The sequence below is a fragment of the Rattus norvegicus genome, chromosome 5 (assembly GCF_021556685.1).
Source record: "Rattus norvegicus strain SHRSP/BbbUtx chromosome 5, alternate assembly SHRSP_T2T, whole genome shotgun sequence".
Classification (NCBI taxonomy): Eukaryota; Metazoa; Chordata; class Mammalia; order Rodentia; family Muridae; genus Rattus; species Rattus norvegicus.
Window position 1 is genome coordinate 138,950,931 of NC_141538.1, and position 23,086 is coordinate 138,974,016.

A 23,086-nucleotide genomic window follows, 5' to 3' on the forward strand; every position below is an offset into this window, starting at 1 on the left:
TCTTTTTTATGATTGTAAAATGTTTTTATTTTTTAATCGATTCACTTTACACCCCGAGATCGCTGCCCCCTCTCCTGGTTACCCCCTCCCACAATTTCTCCCCCATTCCCTCTTTACCTTTTCTTCTGAGAGGGTAGAGATCTCCTCTGGTTATCCCCCACCCCCATCAAGTCTCTGTAGGTTAGGCCCACTCTCTCCCACTGAGTCCAGACAAGGCAGCCCAGCTAGAAGAAACAGCCAGGCATCTTTTGGGATAGCCTCTACTCCAGTTATTCTGGACTCACATGAAGACTGAGCTGCACATCTGCACTGTGTGCGTGTGCGTGTGTGTCTAGGTCCATCCTGTGTATGTTCTTTGGCTGGTGGTTCCGTCTCTGAGAGCCCCAAAAGATCAATGTTAGTTGACCGTTAGTTTTCCTGTGGAGTTCCTATCCCCTCAGAGGCCCTCAATCCTTCCCCCAACTCTTCCTTAAGAGTCCCCAAGCTCCATCCAATGTTTGGCCATGGTTCTCTGCATCCTTCTGAGTCAGCTGCTGGGTAGAGTGTCTCTCAGAGAACAGCCATGCTAAGCTCCTGCCTGCAAGCATAATAGAGTAGTATCATTAATAGTGTCAGGGATTGGTATTTGCCCATGGGATAGGTTTCTAGACTCATTTCTGTCACAAGCTTTTAGCTCATTTGATATAGAAAGTTTCAGGTTTTAAAACCTTTGTGCTAGTAATTTCACTTTCCAGTTAATCTCTTATTGTCCTTATTCAAGTATGTGTTTATTTGGGGACTTAAAAAAATTTTTTTATGTGTAGTGGTGTTATGTTTGTCCGTCTGGTGCCCCTGGAGGCTATAAGAGGGTGTCAGATCCCCTAGATTGACAGAACTTGAATGACAGACAGTTGAGACAGATGGATGTAGGGAATTGACACTGGGTCCTCTGGGAGAATAGCTCTCGGTGTTTGGGAACTTTTGAGATAGCATTTCATGTTATATCAGGGTCAGTTTACCCTCAAACTTGATAGGCCAGCAGATAACCTTGAACTCCTGATTGTCCTGCCTCCACCTCCCAAATAACTGTAATTACAGGCTTGCTCCATCACACCCCACTAATACATGAATTTTGATTTGAATTTTCTATTACATCTTTGAGAACTTCCTTCCAGTCCACTCGACTGCCCAATCTACCCACCTTGGTGTTCTGTTCTGACTTCCAACCCCTAGAGAAAAGGTGGTCTCCTTTCTACAGCTCATCAAGACCAATCTGTGCTGCCCACACATTCTTGTCTGTGTGGCCTCCCAATGAAGCAGGTGCTACACTATTAAAGCAGTTTGATTCTCCTTCTTCCTGCAGCTACCGAAGGCCAATAGCTCCTTGTAGTATTTGAATCGTATTATACATTTTTTTTTTCAAGACAGGGTTTCTCTGTATAGCCCTGGCTGTCCTGGTACTCGCACTTGTGGACTAACCCTGACTCAGAGATCTGCCTGCCTCTGCCCCCAGAGTTCTGGGATTATAGACATTTCACCATTGACTGGTAATAAAACATTGATTTAACTACATTTTTTGAGAGTGAATGTTCATATAGAGGTGAGGTTTGACACTGAACACCCTCCTCAAATTCTGTGGTCTTAGTATTAATATTTATTTCCACATATTAATGTGAGTAGGTATGCATACTTGTGCAAGCACTGAGGCCAGAAGAGGCCAGCTGTCATCTACCACCTATTAGGTTGAAGCAGAGTCTCTCCCTCAACCTGGGCTTCCGATTTTCTCTAGGGGTTGGAAGTCAGTAAGCCCCAGTGAACATCCACTCTCCTTGAAGCTGGGTGTGCAGGCATGTGCAGGGTACCTAGCTTGTCACATGGGTGTTGGGACACTCTGGTCCTCCTGAGCCATCTCTCCAGCCCCGGTTCTAAAAGAATATGGCAACCCATGTATGTGGTTCCAGCATTTGTGAGGCTGAGATAGGGGTTCCATTCCTAGCACCTACATGACACAGCTGTCTGCCAACTCCAGTCTCAGGAGAACCAATGCCCTCTTCTGACATATGCAGAGTATATGAACATACACGCAGACAAAACACCAATAGACAGAAAAGAATTAAAAAACCCATTATCAGTAGGTATATCAAACGATGATTCCATTTTTGAAAAATTTTAATGACTGTTTAAAAAGCGATTTTGAAGACTCCTTGTTGATGTCCAGGGTGTTCTGTGAGACGTCTCCAGCTCAGTTTGCACCTCTGTACCCAGGCTCTGACTTAGTAGGCATGATTAGTATTGTTTCAGATCCCGTGAGGTCATAGTTTTGGCTTCCGGTCCCCTTGTGTGTGGTATGTCTCCTTTAGAGAAGTCACATTGATGTATCCATTTTCTGAATCCTGTGACTGTGAAGGAGGCTCAGGCGACTTGGCCATTACTGTTGCTCCCTCCGACTTAAGCAGCTCAGTCTCCTCCTTGGGATTCTTAGCTGGCAATACCAAACCTGTCCCTGAGAAACTGAGAAAAGCCATGTGTGAGGACACCGACATTCAGACAACTTCCTGGTAGGAGCTTAGGGCTACGAGTCTATGGCATTGATAGGACTTTAGCTCGTTACAGCTGTCAAATCAAAGAGAAAACAAGAGTCACCGGAGGCCTGTGCTCGTGGATTATCCCCTGCCTGAAATCGGTATTCTGTAGGACTGGAAAGCCGGCGGGGAGAACACAGACTGGATGCAGATTCAAAAGCCCAATTGTAGGAGGAAAAGAACCCAAAACACCAAAGCTGTGTTTTTTTCAAGACAGCCACTCCGAACCAGTAAGGAGCCATCTTGGTTGTGCAGTTAATGGCGGTCTTGATGTGTTCAACTCACCTGGAGTTTTGTAACGGTAGTATCTTTTTGAGTATTTCAAATGCAGCGTTGTCAGTAATTACTGTTTCCTAAAAGAAAATATATATCTTTAAAAAGATATAATTATTTTTGCTTTGTGTGTGTCATATATATATATATATATATATATATATACACACATGTGTGTGTTAGATGTATGTATGTACGTACGTATGGGGTGTGTGTGTGTGTGTGTGTGTTAGATCCCCTGGAAATAGAGTTACAGAGGTGGCTGCTGAGAGGCCAAACTTACTCCGTCTTGGTCCCAGCCTCTATCTTAAAGAAAAAAGGCCTGAGAACCTGACCTGCAGCAGACCCCAAGCTGCACTCACATACCAGGAAGGACCCCATGGCTTGTCCTTGGCAAGAGTTACTCCCTAGCTACTTCCTAGCAATAGTTAATCAAAGATTAGTCTGATTGTTTCAGATGTACTTTCAGAATGTTTACGATTATATACAATTTTATATAGGTATGGTTTTGCCTCAGAGCACCTTCCTGTCTGCTTAGATACCAGGATAGAACCTCCCCCCCCACCCCCACCCCCCCACACACTTACTTCCATATCCTATAAAACCTTGTCCTGTTGAGGGTTCGAGAGGCTGCTCCACCTTCCCTTCCCATCCCGATGTGTCAGGGTTGGGTTGGAGGAGAGCCCAAGCCTGAGCATGTAATAAAGAGACCCTAATGTTATTACATTGGAAACGGCTCCTTGGTGGTCTTTGGGGTTCACAAACACTTCCTGGCACAACATTGTAAGCCACCTGATGTGGGTGCTGGGAAGTAAACCCAGGTACCCTGCAAGAACAATGATTACTCTCATCCCCTGGCAATCCATGGTGGTGCTCCAGCCCTAGTCAGTCTTTATAATGATAAGTCATTGGCAGTAAGAGCTTACAATTTATGGTATATAAATAAAGATGCATAAAACTAATTTACTGCCTGCAAACAGCACTACATACTACTATTATGTATCCCTGCTATCCCAGCTCTCAACTCTTCACCTCTTTCTCCCTCTCTTACACACACACACACACACACACACACACACACACACACACACATACATATACATACATACATACATACATACATACATATGTATATGTATATGACTGAGGCAAGCAGGTCTCTGAGTTCGAGCCCAGCCTGGGACAAAGCAAGTTCTAGATCCAGGCATAGTGGTACACACCTTTAATCTGGGCCACACCTTCTACTGAGGCCTACATAAGGACACTGGAAGAAGGATGACTCATTCTTCTTTATCTGCTTGCACATACTTGTCAGCACATCTGTTGGAACCTAATTCTTCAGGATTTCAGTTTATAGAGAAGATCAGCTGAAGCAACTAGCGAATACTAGAACTTTGGACTTCCCATTAACAACTACCCACTGTTAGGTGAGTTGGACTACAGGCTGTTAAGTCATTACAATAAATCCCCTTAATATATAGAGACATCCCATAATTTCTGTGACACTAGAGAACCCTAATACATATGTATATATTGCTGGGGAGCAAACCAAGAACCATGTGCATACCAGACGAAGCACTCTACCAACTGAACTCTATCCCCAGCCTAACACCATTTTTTTTGTTGTTGTTGTTGAGGGAGGGAGGGAGTGGTGAAGATTGAACCAGGGCTTTGAATATTCCAGACAAGCATCCTACTACTAATCTATTTCCTGGACTTTCTTGATTTCATGTTTTCCCCATAACATTTATTTGTTTGTTAATCTGTTTCTGTGTCTAGAGGTCAGGAGATATCTTGTGGGAGCTGGTTCTCTTCTTTATCCATGGGCACCCTGGATGGAACTCAGATGTCAGGCTTGGCAAAGAGCATCTTTACCCACGGAGCCATGGTGCTGGCTCACTGCTTGATTTCTTTTTCATGTAAGTCAATGTCTGTGTGCTGAAATATTTGATTTCTATGTTGCATTTCTTTCTTGCTCTAATAGAGTTATTTTAGAGGGATTATGGAATGATTATGGTTTTCTATATACAAGATCATTGACAACCTCACCTCTTCCTTTTCTATTTGGAGGCCTCTGTGTCTTTGCCAAATCACCCTGTCAAGGACTTCTAGCACTTACTTCCTTGAACAGAAGAGGTTGGTAGAGAAGAAATGTCTCGTCTTGTTCCTGACCCTAGAATGAAGCCTTCCAGCTTTTACCCCCGAGTTCCATGTCAGCTGTGTGTTTGTCAAACGTGGCCTTTATCATAATGGGGTGCATTCTTTCTATGTCTTATTTTGTGTGAGCTTTATGACTTTACAAATAAAATGGTTCCCCCCAGAAAAACAGATTAAAGCTGGCCACGGTGGCTCATGCCTATAACCTTAGCACTCAAGAGGCTGAGGCAGGAGGATCAGTGTGTGTTTGAGGTTAATCTTGCCTATACAGTGTGTTCCAGTCCACCCAGGGCTACAGAGTAGGAGGCTTTGTCACAACCTTTCCCCAAAGCTGTAGAGCTGTTGCTGCTGCTGCTGCTGCTGCTGCTGACGACAAAATAAAAACAGAGATGAACACAGACCAAATTTTACATGGGTTTACTGGTTTCCCTGAACTGGATTACAGCTTAACCTTTGATATAGACCAAATAATTCATGCAAGAAATTTCCAGCAGGGGGCAGGAGAGATGGCTTAGCAGTTAAGAGCACTGACTGCTCTTCTATAGGTCCTGAGTTCAATTCCTAGCAACCACATGGTAGCTCACAAACATCTGTAATGGGATTTGATGCCCTCTTCTTCTGGAGTGTTTAAAGGCAGCTACAGTGTACTCATATACATTAAAATAAATAATTCTAAAAAAAAAAGAAAAGAAAAGGAAATGTTTATATATATATATGTTTTGTTTTTTGTAATCTATTTTTATTTTATGTGCACTGGCACTTTGTCATATCCTCTAGAAGTGGAGTGATAGACAGGTGTGAGCTGCCATGTGGGTGCTGGGAATGAAAACAAGTCCTCCAGAAGAACAGCCAGTGCTCTTAACTGCTGAGCCATCTCTCCAATTCTTTATATATTGTTTTTGTATAAGAGATAAAGCATTACATCGTAGATGGATGCTCCTTAAAATTCAAGATGTTCTAAAGGGAGGAGAAATGTGCCGTCCTGCAGGGAAGTACTTTAAATTTAGGATTTAAACAACTCAAAAGCTTCAGGAAGTTCCTGAAACTGATCAGATTCACTAGTCTCCTTAGTCTCCAAGATGATACACTAGTAAGGACTGATAAGAGAAACAATCAGAGCAGCTGAGCTGCCTGGAAGGGGACTCTCCAACTTTTTGAGCTGTTTGCAGGTTGTATGGTGTGCTTCAGGTTTCCACTTTTCATAAGTTGTTACCCTTGGTGGGATGGCTTTTGGTGACACAGATATCTGAGTCATTTCTTCTCCTGGAAGTAACCCTCAATCATGCTCCTATAAATAACCCTAACAAGCTCAATGGTTCACCAAATGGGCTTTGATGATATCTGCTCTTTGGTCTGTTGTTGATTCCCTTCTAGTGTTATAACAGAACCCCATACCTCAGCACAACTGACTCCATGACAGAGGTAACATTCAGGCCATAAAACTCAGCATGTAGACAGCACCACCTGTCTAAACAGAAACAAAGGCCTAATCCATCAATGTTCATAGTTCTGTGGAAGTCTCTGAATGTACTAACCTTACCTTTATCTTCTGAGTTGTTCTGAGTCTGGCTAACTGTTCCTATTTACTGAAGTATGTCAACTGAGGACATGGTTTTCGTGCTTAAAAACTCACCCTGGGCTGGAGAGATGGCTCAGTGGTTAAGAGTACTGACTGCTCTTCCAGAGGTCCTGAGTTCAATTCCCAGCAACCACATGGTGACTCACAACCATCTGTAATGGAATCGGATGCCCTCTTCTTGTGTGTCTGAAGACATTGATAGTGTACTCACATGCATGAAATAAATAAATTTACAAGAAAAAGCTCGCCCTGAGAAAGGCTCAGTGCACGCTGGGATCCCAAGCACCCAGTATCGTCCCCAGCTGTCTAACAAAGCCTCTTTTTGTTGTTATTGCAGTAGGGGTTGGGGAGGGGAGGTTCGAGGCAGGGTTTCCTGTGTAGCCCTGACTGTCCAGGGACTCTGTAGACCAGGCTGGCCTAGAACTCAGAGATCCACCTCCCTGCCTCCTGAGTGCTGGGATTAAAGCCATGCACCACCATCACATGGCTTTTTTTTTTTTTTTAAGTCAGAGGACTTGGCTCTTTTCCTCCCCCATGTGGGTTCCAGGAACTGAACTCAGATCTTTCTTTAGGCAAGGGCTACCTTACCAGTCTAGACCTCTTGGTTGTTGTGGATGTTGTTCAGTTGTTGTTGTTGAGACAGCCATGTACCCCAGGCTGACCTTGAAATCCTTAAGTGGCAGAAGTTAGTCTTGAACTCCTAACCCTCCTGCTCTAGCCTCCTCTGCTCTGGGATTACAGATGCGAGCCCCCATGCCCAGCCTCCATATAGTCTTATGACTTGTAATCCTTGTGTCTGCCTTTCCGTACTGGAATGAAGATATGTGAAGACATGGACTCTCTTGGTGCTCCAGGACCAGGCCTAGTTCCTGGAGTTAGCGGTTGATGAGTGAGTGAACTGAGTAAGAAAGAACTCACTCAAGCAGACAGAGAAACTATTGGCAATCAGGTCATGTAAGCTGCGGTTCTTCTGATGATGACTAGGAAAAACCTCATGTAGCTTAGAAATTACCACCTTTGTGAGAATAAACAAGATGCAGGTCTTCTAGCCATAGAGACAATAACCAGATCTGTGGGAGCATCTTCTGAAGGGATGCCTTGCAGGCGATCACACCAGGGAAAGGAGGAAGTAGCCTCTACCCCGGATCTATCATCTGATTCTGCTTACTGAAGTCACACTCTTCACCAGCCAGACTCCGGACCTTGACCGAGCCCATACTATCCCGGCAATCCTCCTTGGCTACTTGTCTGTTTGAATTTGGAACGTGCTTGTTTTTCTCTGACTCAGTTGCTCTCCTCAGCCTTGACTCATTAGCAGACTAAACTGGCTTCTCTCAACCTTCTCATGCCTCACTCAGATCTGCTGTTCTTTTTCTCCAAACAGGGCTAGAACAACGCTGCAAACAGGCTTGTTCAGGAGGAGGCGTATCCGAGAAAACATTTAGCATCCATTCATTCTCAAAGCACTTTAAAGTCTGTCTGCAGAGATGGTCAAGTATGAACTGTACCTGTCCACAGAGTCATGTATGAGCTAGGCCAGTCCTCAGATGTGGTCATAGATGAGCTACGGTTCTTGCCCTCTGAGACCTGACTACTAGGTCACTGATCTAGAGCAGGAAAAAAGGCAACAGCGATGTAGCACATTTAGAAAGGTGCTTGGAGGCATACATGGATGGTGTTGGGATTACACAGGATAAAAGTGTTATGAATGTAGGCCCAGTGATGAGCAGGGCACACCAAGATCAGTCAGGGGTCTGCTGCCCTATGTGCCCAGGGAGCCACTCTGCCACTGCAGACCATGAAGCCAAGAGCAGGCTGTGGTTCCAAGAAGATAAAGCTAAGTGAAGGCAGAGTGAACCAGCGAGCCAAACCTTAGTCAGGACCCAATACGTAGTGCACATCTTACCTCTTCTCTGCGGATCTGGATGCTTCTTATAATTTGCTCCAAGAGGCTAATTTGCTGCATTAGCCGGAGGCAGTTCTCCTGCAACTGCTGGTTTTCTTTATCCAGTAAAAATGTCCTAAACATGGCACAAATTGAAGGCATAGCTAGAAACTGTTTCCCTCCCTTCCTCTCTTCCTTCCTGTCTGTGCAGGGATCAAACACAGAGCCTCATGCATGCTAAGCATGAGCTTTAATCGCTGTCATACAACTCCACACTCTTTTTTCCTCCATGACACTCTGATGCCACAGTGGTTGAAAACAGAAGACAGCAGAACAAGACTCACAGGTGGCCGAAAGCACTCCAGTCTCCGGAACCAGCCATGCCCTGGGTAGAGAGACCCTTCCCCCAGAGCTCAGGGGCCCCTCCACTGCACCTACTTGCTCTGGAATGCAGATATTGTGGACTTGTTGCTGCAAATCAGTTCTTCTTGATTGGTGACTTGTTCTAGAAGCTTCCTCTTTTCCAGGAGGAGGATGTCATTTTGGGTCATGATCTGGCCCTGGAACACTTTCTCCTAGGAAGAGGGAAAAGGATGTATAGATGTAAGATGTGCCCAGGTCTTAACGGTAACCCCAGTAACTCGTGCTTTCTCTCTCTCTGGCCCCCGAATCTCTTGGCACCTGTTTGGCATCATCCTTAGTTATACTAGATGCCTTCCTGTGTGTGTTGTTTAGGGAATGCACACATTCACAATGAAAACTGCCTCGGCACTCAATCTCCAGGAAGAAACAGTTGCCTTCCCAGTGTTTAATTCCAGCAGGTATTAAAGCACCAGCAAGTGCAACAGAATTCTGTGCTCTGCACTGAAATCTTCTCCCTGGATACATCTTCATATGCTTTGTGGATATTTTGTTGTTTTGAACAGAGACTTGTTATATATCCTAGGGTGATACTCTTGCCTCAGACTCTTAAGGACTGGCTGTGTTCTCTTTTCATTCATCCATTCATCTATCCATTCATTCTAAACAACATTGTGGGTGTGTACCACAATGTGTATACGCTGCAGGAATCAGTTCTTTCTGAGGACTCTATGGGTCCTGGGGGATTGAATTTAAGGCTAACAGCGGGCTTGGCATCAAGTGCCTTAGTACCTTATCCACTGGGCCATCTGGCTGGCCTCTAGTTATATTCATTTTCAGGCAGAGGGAGAAAGATAAGAACTTAGCCTCCTCACCATACCTCAGACAAGTCAAATCACCACATACCTAGTGGCTTTGTGTGGCAGGAGTTTATTTTATTACAGTCCTAGGAGGCTAGAAGTCTGGAATTAAGATGCTGCCAGGGTTAGTTCTGGGGGCCGAGAAGGTCTCTCTCTGTCAGTACTGGAGGCCAAACCAGGGCCTCGTGCATGTCAGGCAAGAGCTCTAGTGTTGGGCTACATTCTGAGCCTCACAGGAACACCATTCCAAGCCTCCTCCTGTTCCATGGTTGCCAGGCATCCTCCATGCTCTCTGGCTTACAGACACATCCTTCCCTCTCCGCCTCTGTCCTCATGGGGTGCTCCTCCCCGTGGGATGTGTCCCGGTCTCAGCCTCTGCCAAGATGCAGAAGATCCTCGTGCAAAGATGCAGGCATATTGGACTTATATTAATAATATATAATATAATATTATTATTATCATTATTATATCAGACTTAGAATCCACTCGCATTCAGGACAACCTTGTTTTAATTGACCACATCTGCAAAGACTGGATTTCCAAATTGCCAGGTTGCATCTGATATTCTATGGAAGGACATGAATTTGAGGGACACTGTCTAACCAAGTTCATGTACACATACACACAAAAGACTATTTTTCAAAAGGTTTATTTTTAGTGTGTGTGTGTGTGTGTGTGTGTGTGTGTGTGTGTGAGAGAGAGAGAGAGAGAGAGAGAGAGAGAGAGAGAGAGAGAGAGAAATACATACATCGCTGGTACCCAATAAAGCCAGAAGAAGGTGTCATAACCCTTAGAACTGGAATAAAGGATTGTTATGAACTACCACAAGAATTCTGGGAACCAAACCTGAGTCTTCTGTAAAACCTGCAAGTGCTCTTTTTTTAAAAAAAAAATTATTTTATTATGTATCTGAGTACACCACTATAGCTATCTTCAGACACACCAGAAGAGGGCATTGGATCCCATTACAGATGGTTGTGAGCCACCATGTGGGTGCTGGGATTTGAACTCAGGACCTCTGGAGGAACAGTCAGTGCTCTTAACCACTGAGCCATCTCTCCAGCCCTGCTGCAAGTACTCTGAACCCCTAAGCTATCACTCCAGCTTCAGGACTGATATTTCCACTTGAAGGTGAGACAATTATAAATCACCACCGGGAATATCTTCAATATCCTATTTGGGTTTGCAATCCTAAAAGTCTTGCAGGTCCTTAAGAGTTTCCTCACATTCGAGCTGCTGGGGCGAGCTCAGTTAGTACAGTGCTTCCTTTGTAAGCACGAGGCCCCGAGTTTGATCCCTAGAACCCACTTAAAAATCCTGGGCATGGCTGTGAGGATTGTAACGCCAGCAGTAAGTGGTAAAGAGGCAGGCATCCTTGGGTGCCTGTGGTCAGCCAGGCAAATCTCCCCGGTGAGCGCTAGCCCAGTGAGAGAAAGGAAGCAGGCGCACTGTGCTGTGGGGGATGACCCCTGAAGTTGTCTCCTGACCTCCATGTGCACCTTCATACAAGCAAGCACGCACACATACATCAATGTGCGCACATATGTACACATGCATTAAAAATACAAAGAATTCCTCACACGGAAGGGTGGAAGCAGAAACGGAAGCTGGGGTTGAGAGAAGCCATGAGTGACAAACGAGAAGATGAGTGTCCGTTCTCAAACTGCCAACCACCAGTGGGGTTACTGCGCTTTTCCCTCACCATTTCAATTTTCTGTTGCAGTTTCCCAGTGTCATCTTCAAGTTCTTTAATCCTCTTATTCCGTATCTCTAACTCGAGAGTCAGACGGTCCTTGACCTTTTGGAGCTTGGCTTTGTGGCAGTGGTGTTTGTCTTTGTAGTTTCTGTAAAAGCAAAATTCAGGATAAGCACGCTGGAATACAGGTAGGACCTACTGATCTTCTTTGGATATGACCTATGGACCTTGAGTGATGGCTGGCTCGCCTCGCATCTTCTTCACCTATGTGAGGGATGAGTCTAGAATAATCCCCTCTCTTCAGCCAGCCCCAGGAGCTCAAGCCTCTGGCTTACCTTGGTTTGAACTGATGACTGTCCAGTGTCTGGGTTTAATTTAGGAAACTCCTGGGCTTTGGATTCCTGATGTAGGAATTCTGAATCCTGCCCCACAGAGGAAAATTAGGTTTTTCAGGCTCCTGGCTACACTGTTGTGTTTTGTTGTGAGACAGGGTCTCACCATATAGCCCTGGTTGACCTGAAACTTTCTATATAGGCCAGGCTGGCCTTGAACTCACAGGAATCCACCTGCCTCTGCCTCCCTCCTCAGTGTCGAGCCTGAAGGCATGTGATACCATTCACAGCCTATACTCTTCGCATATTAAAAGTTTTTATTATTCTTTCATAACATATGTGTAGCAGTCAGAGGACGACGTGTAAGAGTTGATTCTCTCCTTCCACCACATGTGGGTTCCAGGGACCGAACTCAGAACATCAGGCTTTATGACACGTGCCTTCCTTTTCCAGCCGAGCCTACTGGCTGGCCCTTAATTTTATTTTACCATTACAGAGTCCATGAGATTTGGCTGAGGAAGGGCTGTCTTATAAAATAATGAAATTATTTTTCCGTATAGCTAGATTTCTCTAGCTTTCCTTGTGTCTACATAAATCCATGTACAGTTGGGCTAACAGAATGTAAGGAGGAAGTGTGCCTTAAAAGAAGCCGCTGTGAGCCTGCCCCTCTCCCTGCTTACCCACTGAAAAGTGGGGATTGTAGTGAACTGTCTTCAGCAATGTGGAGAAATTCCACATGTTAAAGTCATGAGATGCAAAGCCAGGTGGCAGTGGCATACCAGAGGCAGACAGATCTCTGAGTTCAAGTATAGGGTGAGTTCCAGGCCTACACAGAGAAACCCTGCCGAAAAACAAACAAAAACCAAACCAAACCAAGCCAAACAAAAAACCAAAACCCAAAACTAAAACCGACCAACCAAAACAACAAAAGACCAAAAGTTGCCGGAGCAGCAGCAGGACAATGGAAGCCCCAGCTTCTGACGCAGGGAACCTCGATGTTGGTCATGGACTGCTTATGTCTGCATTGTCAGATAAGAGAGAAACCCTGCACACACCGCATGCCTCTCTTTTTGCTTCTTTGAGGCAGAGACTCACCATAGAGCTTAGACTGGCCTGGGACTCACTATGTGGCCCAAGCTAGCCTTAAATTTGTGATCCCAGGGCTGAGGTTACAGCAGGTGTGTGTCACCATGTCCAGCTTTTTATCTCCAGCTTTGTGTGTGTGTGTTTGTGTGTGCATGTGCACGTTTCCATGAGTATGTGCAGGTATGCATAAATGTGCGGATAAGTATGGAGGACACAGGTCAATGTCTGAGTATTGTTCTCCATCTGGTATTTTGACCTTGAACCCGGAGCTCACCCATCTGACAAGGTTGACTGGTCAGTGAACTCCAGGGGCTGCCTGTCTTCTGCCTCTCCCTCAGTTATAGGCTTATTACATGGATTCTGGGGACTGAACTCGGGTCCTCATGTAACTACTGACTGAGCTGCATCCTGGTCTCTGAAGCCATTTATATTCAGGTTTTCAATAAGTCCCCTAACTAATGGTACTCACTATAGACACTACATTCATAAACTTGCCACAGACCTATTTCTATCCATGGCACCTGCTATATAGAGTGAAGTACACACTTTTTTTAAAAAATCTTTTTAAAAAAAGATTTATTTATTTTATGGATATGTGTAGTACACTGTGGCTGTTTTCACACACACCAGAAGAGGGCATCAGATCCCATTACAGATGGTTGTGAGCCACCATGTGGTTGCTGGGAATTGAACTCAGGACCTCTGGAAGAGCAGAGGGTGACTCTTAACCACTGAGCCATCTCTCCAGCCCTAAATACACACTTCTATAAACTGTTTTCAGTTCCTAAGATGATGATTCCCTCCCATAACAATCTCCTTTTCTGTTGTGTTGGGGATGAGTGGTGGAAACCATTCCCCGGTATCAGCATTCTGAGGAGCATGAGAGATGGGGCATCTCACAGTACATACAACCTTCCTATCCTCCTCTAGGTCCCCCAGGTGTTGACAGTGATGGATTTTTGATTTCCAGACAATTTTCTCACAATGTGGCCCAGGCTCGCTTTGAACTCCTGATCCTTCTGCCTCCACTTCCTGAGTGCTGAGATTATAGGTGTGTGCCACCACAGCCAGTTAAGTCATGATTTTTTTTTTCTAAAATGTTGTGTCTCATGTAGCCCAGGGTAGCTTTGAACTTGGCTACATATCTGAAGCTGACCTTGAAGGTCTGCTCTGCTGCCTCTATTAATCTGTAGCTAACGGCACAGGTCCATGACATCACACGCAGTGATGGTCTGACATCATCTGACACACAGCACATACTTTCAGAAATCCTATTGTCCTGGCTATTGATACCCAATCTTGGGCTGGAGAGTTGGCCGAGCAGTTAAGGGCACTGAATGCTCTTGCAGAGAACATAGGTTCTATTCCCAGCACCCACAGGGACAGCTCACAACCATCTATAACTCCAGTCCCAGGGGATCCCAGGCCCTCTTCAGACCTCCAAGGACACAGACATGCATGTGGTGTACTAACATACATGCAAACAAAACTCATACACATTGAATGGGTGAACGAACGAATGAATGAATGAATGAATGAGTTAAAGTCCCAAATCTTGAGCTTCCCAACCAAAGAGCTGCTACCTTGCCACTTAGATTAACTAAAAACTTGTTTTATTTTGAAAGGAAAGGAATAAAGTATAGAGAAACTTGGGAAACAGCTGATTCCCAATATGTTTAGTATTGTCATGTTTTCTGTCTAGTGTGCACATGTGTATCTGTGTGTGGGTTCATGCACACACGATGCCAAACGGCCAGGGAGAACCAGGAGGCTTCCCTGGCTACTGCTGTCTGCCTGGCTGGCTTAGATACTGGTGTGCTCTGAGGCTCTAGGTCCGCTTGCCCAAAGGACATGCGGCTTTCCTGTCCTGCTGACTGTGTTAACCACCAGCCTCATGAGGTAGCACAACACTTAGGGGGAAACTTTCAGCTTGTGTCTAAGTAAAACCAGATCACTTATTAATTGGGCTTCAAGAAGGTGGGGAATTTGTTCCTCTGGAAAAGCAGTTGGGAAACATATAAATACAAGATTTATCTGTAAAGTTCAGGACTGGGGTCAGGGAGCCAGAAACAAAAATGAACCTTGTGCTTTGACGTTTCCTTCCATCGCCCTTCATAGATCTGTGCTCTTCAGCCCTGGATACAGGTTAGAACTGTATCGTGATGCTCTGGGAAACACTGGTTGGTTTTCATAGATTGTGATTATATTTATGTATGTAGGGACCCACGCACGTGCTGCTGGGATTGAAGTCACTTTCCTAAAGGTCATGCATAAAAAATGTGGAAAATTATTCAGCTTCATAGCCATCGCACACACACACACACAGCTTCACAGCCATCACACACACACACACACACACACACAGCTTCACAGCCATCACACACACACACACACACACAGCTTCACAGCCATCACACACACATGCTCTCACACACACACACAGCTTCACAGCTATCACACACACACACACACACACACACACACAGCTTCACAGCCATCACACACACATGCTCACACACGCGCACACACACGCTACAGTGGAAAGACCTGGCGGTAAGTACACATGTAACTAACAGAATGTGTTGAGCTGTTGCTCAAGTCAGGCATGAAAAGAACAGCATGCAGAGTGAGCCTACTTAGAAATTCTGGGAACTGCCGACAGCACAGCAGTGCTTGCCTGAGGAAGACACAGGGGACACAGCTGCAGACTGATTACACACGGGCAGGAGAGACTCTAGCAGTGGGGATGTGCTCTGCATCTTGATTGAGGTGGGAGTTACATGTATATACACGTTTTTCAAAATGCATTGAATTGTCTATTAGTCTTTTGGACATGTATTCTACATATGTCAAAAGCAAGGATGTGGGAGGAAATTTTCATCAAGATCCCTCCCCCCCTTCAGAGGAGACATGGAGAAACAGCAGATTCTCCATCATGGTAGCAGCAGTGGCGGGATGCTTCTGGACGTTTGCCAGGGCACTAACGAGGCATAGTGCTGTTCAATCATTGACCCTGGAGCCATTCCAAAGGGAATCAGGCCTGGGGTGGGATGACTGGCCAGCCTAAGCTTTTCAGACAGCACTTTCGCGCTATGTGCTCATTGGCGCCAACTGCTGGTCAAGGCATGAAATTACACTGCGTAAAATAATGTGGTTTCCCAACCACCCCAAGGGGCACGCAGATTCTGTAGCAGGTTGGTACCAGCATGTTGGCGCTGTTTGTGGATGGCAATGAGAATGCAACTTGGGCCTGGCCTCAGGGAGGTCCCTGAAAGGCTCTTCTGTTGAGGCAGGTAACACTGCAGTCAGAGGTCAGTTAGGATTTTTGTGCTCCCTGGATCTCCCTGGATCTCCCAGTATGATGTCTGGTGTCCATACTGTCTAGGTGGACGAAAGGAAGTAAGAGACAGCCTGGAGAGACAGCTCAAGGCTTAGGCATGCTCGTTGCTCTTCCAGGGGGCACCATTTCAGTACCTGGTACCCACATGGTGGCTTACAACCACCTGTATGTAACCCCTGTTCTAGGGGTTCTGATGCCCTCTTATGGTGTCCAGGGACTCCTGCATGCACATGTAAATGCATGCAGGCTCACACTCACATAAATTAAAAATAAATAGTAACTACTGAAGAACGCAAGGAAAACCCTTGAAGACAGTGAGAGGGTATACTTGGGGAGAGCAAGATACATACAAACAGAGTTCCATGAATAGTTAAATCCCTCTTCTTGGGAAGGAATTGGGCCCCACACCTTCCTTGGAACAGTGGGTAGATGGAACTGGGGAATCACACTGATGGCCCCAGCTGTGTGATTGCTCTGGGGGTTGCTCGCAGATCAGTCCTCTGTACCCTGTCTGTCCACAGGGAACCTGCTTTGTTTACCTCACGTGATCGCCCAGTTGCTCCAAAAACTGCCCGTGTTCATGCCATAGAGCTTCCTTTTCTTGCTGCAAGCTAGCGAGTTTCTCTGACAATTCCTGGTTGCTCTTGACATACTGAAAAACATGGTGGAGAAAAAGGACTAGTTTGTGTCTGTGCAGTCAAGTCCTCACATAAACTCCAGAGGGCAAGATATGATGAGCCTTAGAAACTGGCTTGGTTTGAAGTTTTGGGTCTAGCTAAACACGGGCTTGCAGGAAGACCTGAGTTCTTTCACATGCTAGCAGCTGACTCTCTCATGCCGCAGAGACCCAGGAGCTCCTGGCTCCAGACCCTTCCTGACCTCAGCCTATGTGCCCCTTTGGCTGACTGTTTTTATCCTTTAAAACGACCTCTGGGGGTTGGGGATTTAGCTCAGTGGTAGAGCGCTTGCCTAGGAAGCGCAAGGCCCTGGGTTCGGTCCCCAGCTCCGGAAAAAAAAAAAAAAAAAAAAAAAAAGAACCAAAAAAAACGACCTCTGAAACAAACCAGGAAACAGAAGACTGGTGTTCCCCTGTGTTGTGTGAACATTCTAGCAAAGTGGCCGGATCTCAGGAGGGATCATGGAAACCCTAGTCCATTTCTAGTTGGGCAGAAATTCTGCAGGCCAGGGTGTGGCTCAGCTGACAGAGTGCTTGCCTAGCATGCGCTAAGTCCAGAGTTGGATCCCCCACCCTTGCACAAAACTACATGTACGTATACTCTTAGCAACTGGTCAAGAGCATTTTCAGCTACATAAAGAGTTTGAGGCCACCTGGTCCTATGTGAGACCCTGTCTCAAAGAAAGGGGTGGGGGAATAATCCCCAGAGACCCAGCCTTGCCACTGGGTCTGAAGTCTTGAGGGACTGAATCTTACCTAATCCATGAGGTCTGATAAAATAGTCTCTACATCGATTGTGTCAGAATTGAGTCAAATCAGAAGATACCCAGCTTCTGGTCACGCAGAGGCACTGCTGGCTTGCCCAGAGGCAGAAAGCTGCACATCTTGGGCGTCACAGTAAACACTCTAGTGTTTACTGGTGTGATGTGAGCATAGATGAAAATGGAAGGCAGCTTGCTTTTTTTTCCCCCTAAAATTCATTTATTTATTTATATGAGTACACTGTCTTCAGACACACCAGAAGAGGGCATCAGATCTCATTACAGATGGTTGTGAGCCACCATGTGGTTGCTGGAAATTGAACTCAGAACCTCTGAAGAACGGTCAGTGCTCTTGACCATCTTAAGCCATCTCTCCAGCTCCAGTAGTTTGCTTTTTTTTTTTTTTTTAAGAACATGAGTGCAAAAACTAAAGAAAATCTCTTGACTTTTGACCCATAAGATATTTGGATCTAGAACTGGCTTCAGTAACTAGAAACTCTAAGTGGCGATCCAAGCTGGTTAGATTGGAGGGTTCAGGCCAAGTATCCCTTAGCCAAAATGCTTGAGATAAGAAGCAATCAAGATTTGGGGATATTTGCAATTACATGATAAGCTACCTTGGGAATGAGGCCCAAGACCAGAGACACACCTTATTCACATCACCTGTAAGTATTGTGATACTTTTGTGCACCTGTATTTGGATGGCCTACCAATGAGGTCAGGGATGGCACTGTCCACATATGGCATCATGCCAGCATTTAAAACATGTCCAACATTTGTGTGTCTTTGTATTATTTTAGATAGTGTTTTAGTTAAGGTTTTACTGCTGTGAAGAGACACCATGACCAAGGCAGCTCTTACAGTCCATTGTCATCAAGGTGGGAGCATGGTAGCACCCAGGCAGGCATGGTGCAGAAGCTGAGAGTTCAGCTTTCAAAGACAAACAGAAGACTGACTCCCAGGGAGCCAGGACAAGGGTCTTAAAGCCCAAGCCCACAATGACACACTTCCTTCAATAAGGCTACATCTACTCCAACAAGGTCACACCTCCTAATAGTGCCATTCCCTGGACCAAGCATATCAACAGATAGGTTCTTGAAGTGTTACTCACTGAGGCCTAGAGCTCCTGAGCTAAAAGCAATCCTCCTGCTTCAGAATTTATGAAATAGCTGGAACTCCGGGCATGCACCATCATGTCCAGCTCCAAAAATTTCAGATTTGGGAGTGTTTTGGATTTCTGAGTTTTTTTTTTTTCTTTTTCTTTTTTCAGAGCTGGGGACCAAATCCAGGGCCTTGAGCTTGACTAGACAAGCGCTCTACCACTGAGCTAAATCCCCAACCAGATTTCTGAGTTTTGAATTAGGGACTCAACCTGTAGTCTGAGCTCATTGCTACTAAGCACCCACAGGAAGAGGCTTGGCCTGGTTCTTAGCTAACAGCTGCCCGCAGGGAGGTGCTTTGGAAGATCACATGAAGTGGCCCCCTCACAATCCCCCTGAGCAGTTCTCAACCTTCCTAACGCTGTGACCCTTTAATACGGTTCCTCATGTTGTGGTGACACCAACCATAAAATTATTTTAATTACACTTCTTAACTGTAATTTTGCTACTGTTTGAGTCATAAAGCAAATATCTGATACACAGGACATCTGATATGTGATCCCTGTGAGAAGTTGTTCCACTCCAAAGAGGTCGAGACCCACAGGTTGAGAAACACTGCCCTGGAGGCTCATGTTAGAGGTTTGGTGTCCTACTGATAGGCTTTGGTGAAACTCTCTGGATCCTGAGGCTTCTGAACTAAATAATAGATTAACCCCTTGCTGGATTTACTGAGGTAGGGTTTAGCTAGAGGAAGGACTCGCCCAGGCGTGATCTGGAAAGGTGTTTGGTCCCCTTCTCCTTCCTTTCTCTGCTTCTTGGCTTCCATCAAGCACACAGTTGCCCCCCACCCCCACCCCCAGCATTTCCTACCCTGATGCTTTGGACAGAGACCTCTGACACCAAGAGGAGACATAAGCCTTTCCTTTCATGCGGTGCCTCCTCAGATCTCATCCAATTAGCCGTGTTGTGGTGGAACTGAGAATTCTGGGGTCTGCAGGGTGAGTCAGACGGCTCTCATCAGTGTTTCCAAGAGAACACTCCCAACTCAGGAGTCTAATTGCTGGACCAAGGTAGAGTCAGAGGACCACAGAGGCTATATGAGTATCTTAAAGTAGCCTCTCTTGTAGCTAAAAAGCCATCGTAACAACAATAACAACAACAACAACAACAACGCTTCATCAAACAGATGGCAGATTTACAGCACAAATTGATGCCATGGCCTTCTTGTGTTCTGTGAAACACAGGGCTCAGAGACACACAGAAAACAGCTGGGAATACATCTGACAGGCCCCCGGATTCAAGCTCCCGTGGCAATGTAAGCAGCTTCCACCCTGTTGTCTGTGGAGTTTAAAATCTTTGCTTTGGGGATCTGTACAAAGATCGCAGGCAGGCACCTTGGAAGAACTCTGTTGCTAGACGTGTTTCTGTTGGTAGAGCACTTGCCTAGCACGTATGGAGCCCTAGGTTTGCTCCCCAGCATGGCACAGACCAGGTGTAGTGACAGTGACATCAGTCAGTCATTCAAGCACCTGGGAGGTGAGGGCAGGAAGATCAAAAGTTCAAGATCACCTCAGATATAGTGAATTCAAAATCAACTTGTAGGCAAGGGCTACACAGAGAGACCTTGTCTCAAAAAACAAAACAAAACAAAACAAAACAAAACAACAACAAGAACAACAAGAAAACCCTAGGTGCTGTTGTCCTCAAAAGCCATCTGTGTATGACCACATCATCTTCCTTCTTGTCCCTCCTGTCATAACATGGAGTTAGACTCTAACACACCATGGGAGAGGAGGGGCTGAATACAGGCCTTGACTTTTAAAGAAATAAGGAATACAGGCGGGACTTGGCAACTCAACGCCAGAAGCTTGAGGCATATATGGAGGAATGGATTTCTAGGAGGCTAAGCTGGGGAGGAAGGACTGTAAGATTGAACGGACCAAAGCTTTTGAGGTGGATGTGCTTATCGGAGTTACAATTTAAATTTATCTAATGATTTAAGAGTGTGTGTGTGTGTGTGTGTGCGTGTGTGCGAGTGTGTGTGTGTGTGTGTGTGTGTGTTTATGCACATAAGTGCAGTACCCAAAGAGGTCAGAAGAGGGTGCTGAACCCACTGGAGCTGGAGTTCCATGTGGGTTGTGAGCAGCCTGAGGTGGGTGCTGGGAGCTAATAAATAAACTCTGATCTTCTGTAAGAACAAAAAGTGCTGGTAGCCAGTGAGCCGTCTCTCCAGCACTGGGATGTGAAATGTTAATGTGAGCCTCTTGTGTAGCTTTTCTAAGTTTCAGTTGACTGAAACTTGGACACAATAACCACAATATTTAATAATGTATTAAATAGCATTACGATGTTTGGTTTTGTGTTTGTTTGTGGTTTTGTTTTTTTTGTTTTTTTTGTTTTTTTTTTTTTTTGAGTCTTACTATGTAGTTCTGGCTGGCTTTGAACTCACAGAGATCTGCCTTCCTATGCCTCCTGAGTGCTGGGATTAAAGGCACGTGATACTGTGCGCAGACCTCAAGCTCACTTTCAAACAAAGCTATAGCACTTCATAGGCAGGGCCAGTGCACTGCAAGAGCAAACAAGTGTGGTGCTTCCTCCCACACACTGTATCACTGTCACCATCCGTTTTCCTTACACATAAGCATACTAGTGTGTGTGAAAGAACTTACAGGATAATTCTATTGTTGCTACCATTCTTAAGTATTTGTCTTATTTCTATTCATGTGCGTTCCTGTGAATGCATGTGCAGACAGGTGCCCTTGGAAGTCAAAAGGATAGTGTCACATCTCCTGGAGCTGGAGCACAGGTGTTTGGGAGCCAACCTACATGGCTGCTAGGAACACAACTAGGGCCTCTGCAACAGCAGCAAGTGCTCTTGACCTCCCAGCCCTTTCTCCAATGGCCTCCTATTGTTAATTTGAACAAACTATACAAGATCAATTAAATCGAAGTTTTCATTTTATCTTTTTAAAAAAGATTTATCGGGCTGGAGAGATGGCTCAGTGGTTAAGAGCACTGACTGCTCTTCCAAATCCCAGCAACCACATGATGGCTCACAACCATCTATAATGGGATCTGATGTCCACTTCTGGTGTGTCTGAAGACAGTTACAGTGTACTTATATATAATAAAAGATTTAGGGGTTGGGGATTTAGCTCAGTGGTAGAGCGCTTGCCTAGCAAGTGCAAGGCCCTGGGTTCGGTCTCCAGCTCCGAAAAAAAGAAAAAAAAGATTTATTTATTTTATGTGAGTAACTTGCTGTCACAAGTTGCCAGAGTTGTAGGCATTTATGAGCTGCCTCACAGGGGTGCTGGGAATCCAGCTCTGGTCCTCTGGAAGAACAGCAGATGCTCTAACCTGCTCCTCTTGAGCCATCGTGACTGAACCTGACAGTGCATCAGATTTACAGCTGATCTTCAAAACCAGGGTGGGGAGAGCTAGGCCAAGACCTGGGATGGTCCTGCAGACCAAGCCCTTATTTTGTGGGATCTGATGCTGTCTTCAGGCAGATGCTGTCCGCTGAATTAAAACTTTTACACCTTGTTGGTGTGCACTCCCATACAAGATTGTTTTGTGTGTGTGTGGGAAAACAAACAAAAAACCGACAAACAAGAACAACAGTAAGAACCCTACTGTCTGGCTTCAGAAGTGAAGTGCTGATGTAGGGTGGGCTCACAGAGAGAATGCAGGCTTGCCTTTCCCTCTAAGTGTTTACTTGAACACACGGTCACGGACACGAGCACACAGCAGGCCAGATATCTTTGGCCCTGGAGGAGGTTGCTTCCCTGTGACCTCTGGATCCTCTGGGTTCGTTGGAAACTCAGGAGCTCCAGCTCGTCTCACATCCAGCAGCTTTGCAAGAGTTTTTCCCTCATGTATTAAATACCTTCTTTTTTTGTTTGTTTTGGGGCTCAGGGCACACAACCCCCAAACCACTAAATCACGGATCAGGACGTGCCACAATGTGTTTTTTTATGCTATTTTTATGTCAACTTGACGAAAGCTAGGGTTATCTGAAAGGAGAGAACCCCAATTGAGGAAGCCTCCATAAGATCCGGCTGTAGGCCGCTTTCTTTCTCTTTCTTCTTCCTTTCCCTTCCTCCCCCCCCCCTCTCATTTCTCTGTGTATCCCTGGCTATCCTGGCACTCAGTCTGTAGACCAAGGCTGACCTCAAACTCAAGAGCTCTGCCTGCCTCTGCCTCCCTAGTGCTGGGATTAAAGGTGTGCACTACATCCCTGACTGTAAGGCATTTTCTTAGTGACTGATAAGGAAGGGAGGACCTAGTCCATTGTGGGTGATGCTATCCTTGGGCTTGGGGTGCTGGGTTTTATCAGAAGGCAGGCTGAGCAAGCCATGATGAGCAAGCCAGTAAGCAGCATCCCTCCACGGCCTCTGCATCAGCTCCTGCCTTCAGGTCA

General features: G+C 45.6%; 1 protein-coding gene and 1 long non-coding RNA gene across 33 annotated transcripts in view; one reads left to right on the forward strand and one right to left on the reverse strand.

Moving 5' to 3' along the window:
• Positions 1 to 2,113: 2,113 nt before the first annotated feature.
• The window catches only part of Ccdc30 (coiled-coil domain containing 30), a 92,969-nt gene continuing 71,996 nt past the window's right edge, over positions 2,114 to 23,086 (reverse strand). For 13 of the 32 annotated variants that reach the window (NM_001431189.1, NM_001431187.1, NM_001431188.1 and 10 more), the window contains 6 exon segments: positions 2,114 to 2,490; positions 2,847 to 2,914; positions 8,477 to 8,591; positions 8,894 to 9,030; positions 11,378 to 11,519; positions 16,669 to 16,781. In NM_001431189.1, coding sequence (NP_001418118.1) covers positions 2,292 to 2,490; positions 2,847 to 2,914; positions 8,477 to 8,591; positions 8,894 to 9,030; positions 11,378 to 11,519; positions 16,669 to 16,781 — 774 coding nt within the window. In that variant the 3' untranslated portion in view covers positions 2,114 to 2,291. 32 annotated transcript variants of the gene reach the window in all.
• Positions 3,910 to 5,685, forward strand: LOC134486980 (uncharacterized). Its single transcript, XR_015621094.1, has 3 exons — positions 3,910 to 4,261; positions 4,614 to 4,753; positions 4,905 to 5,685. It is a non-coding gene; the product is annotated as an uncharacterized LOC134486980 (long non-coding RNA).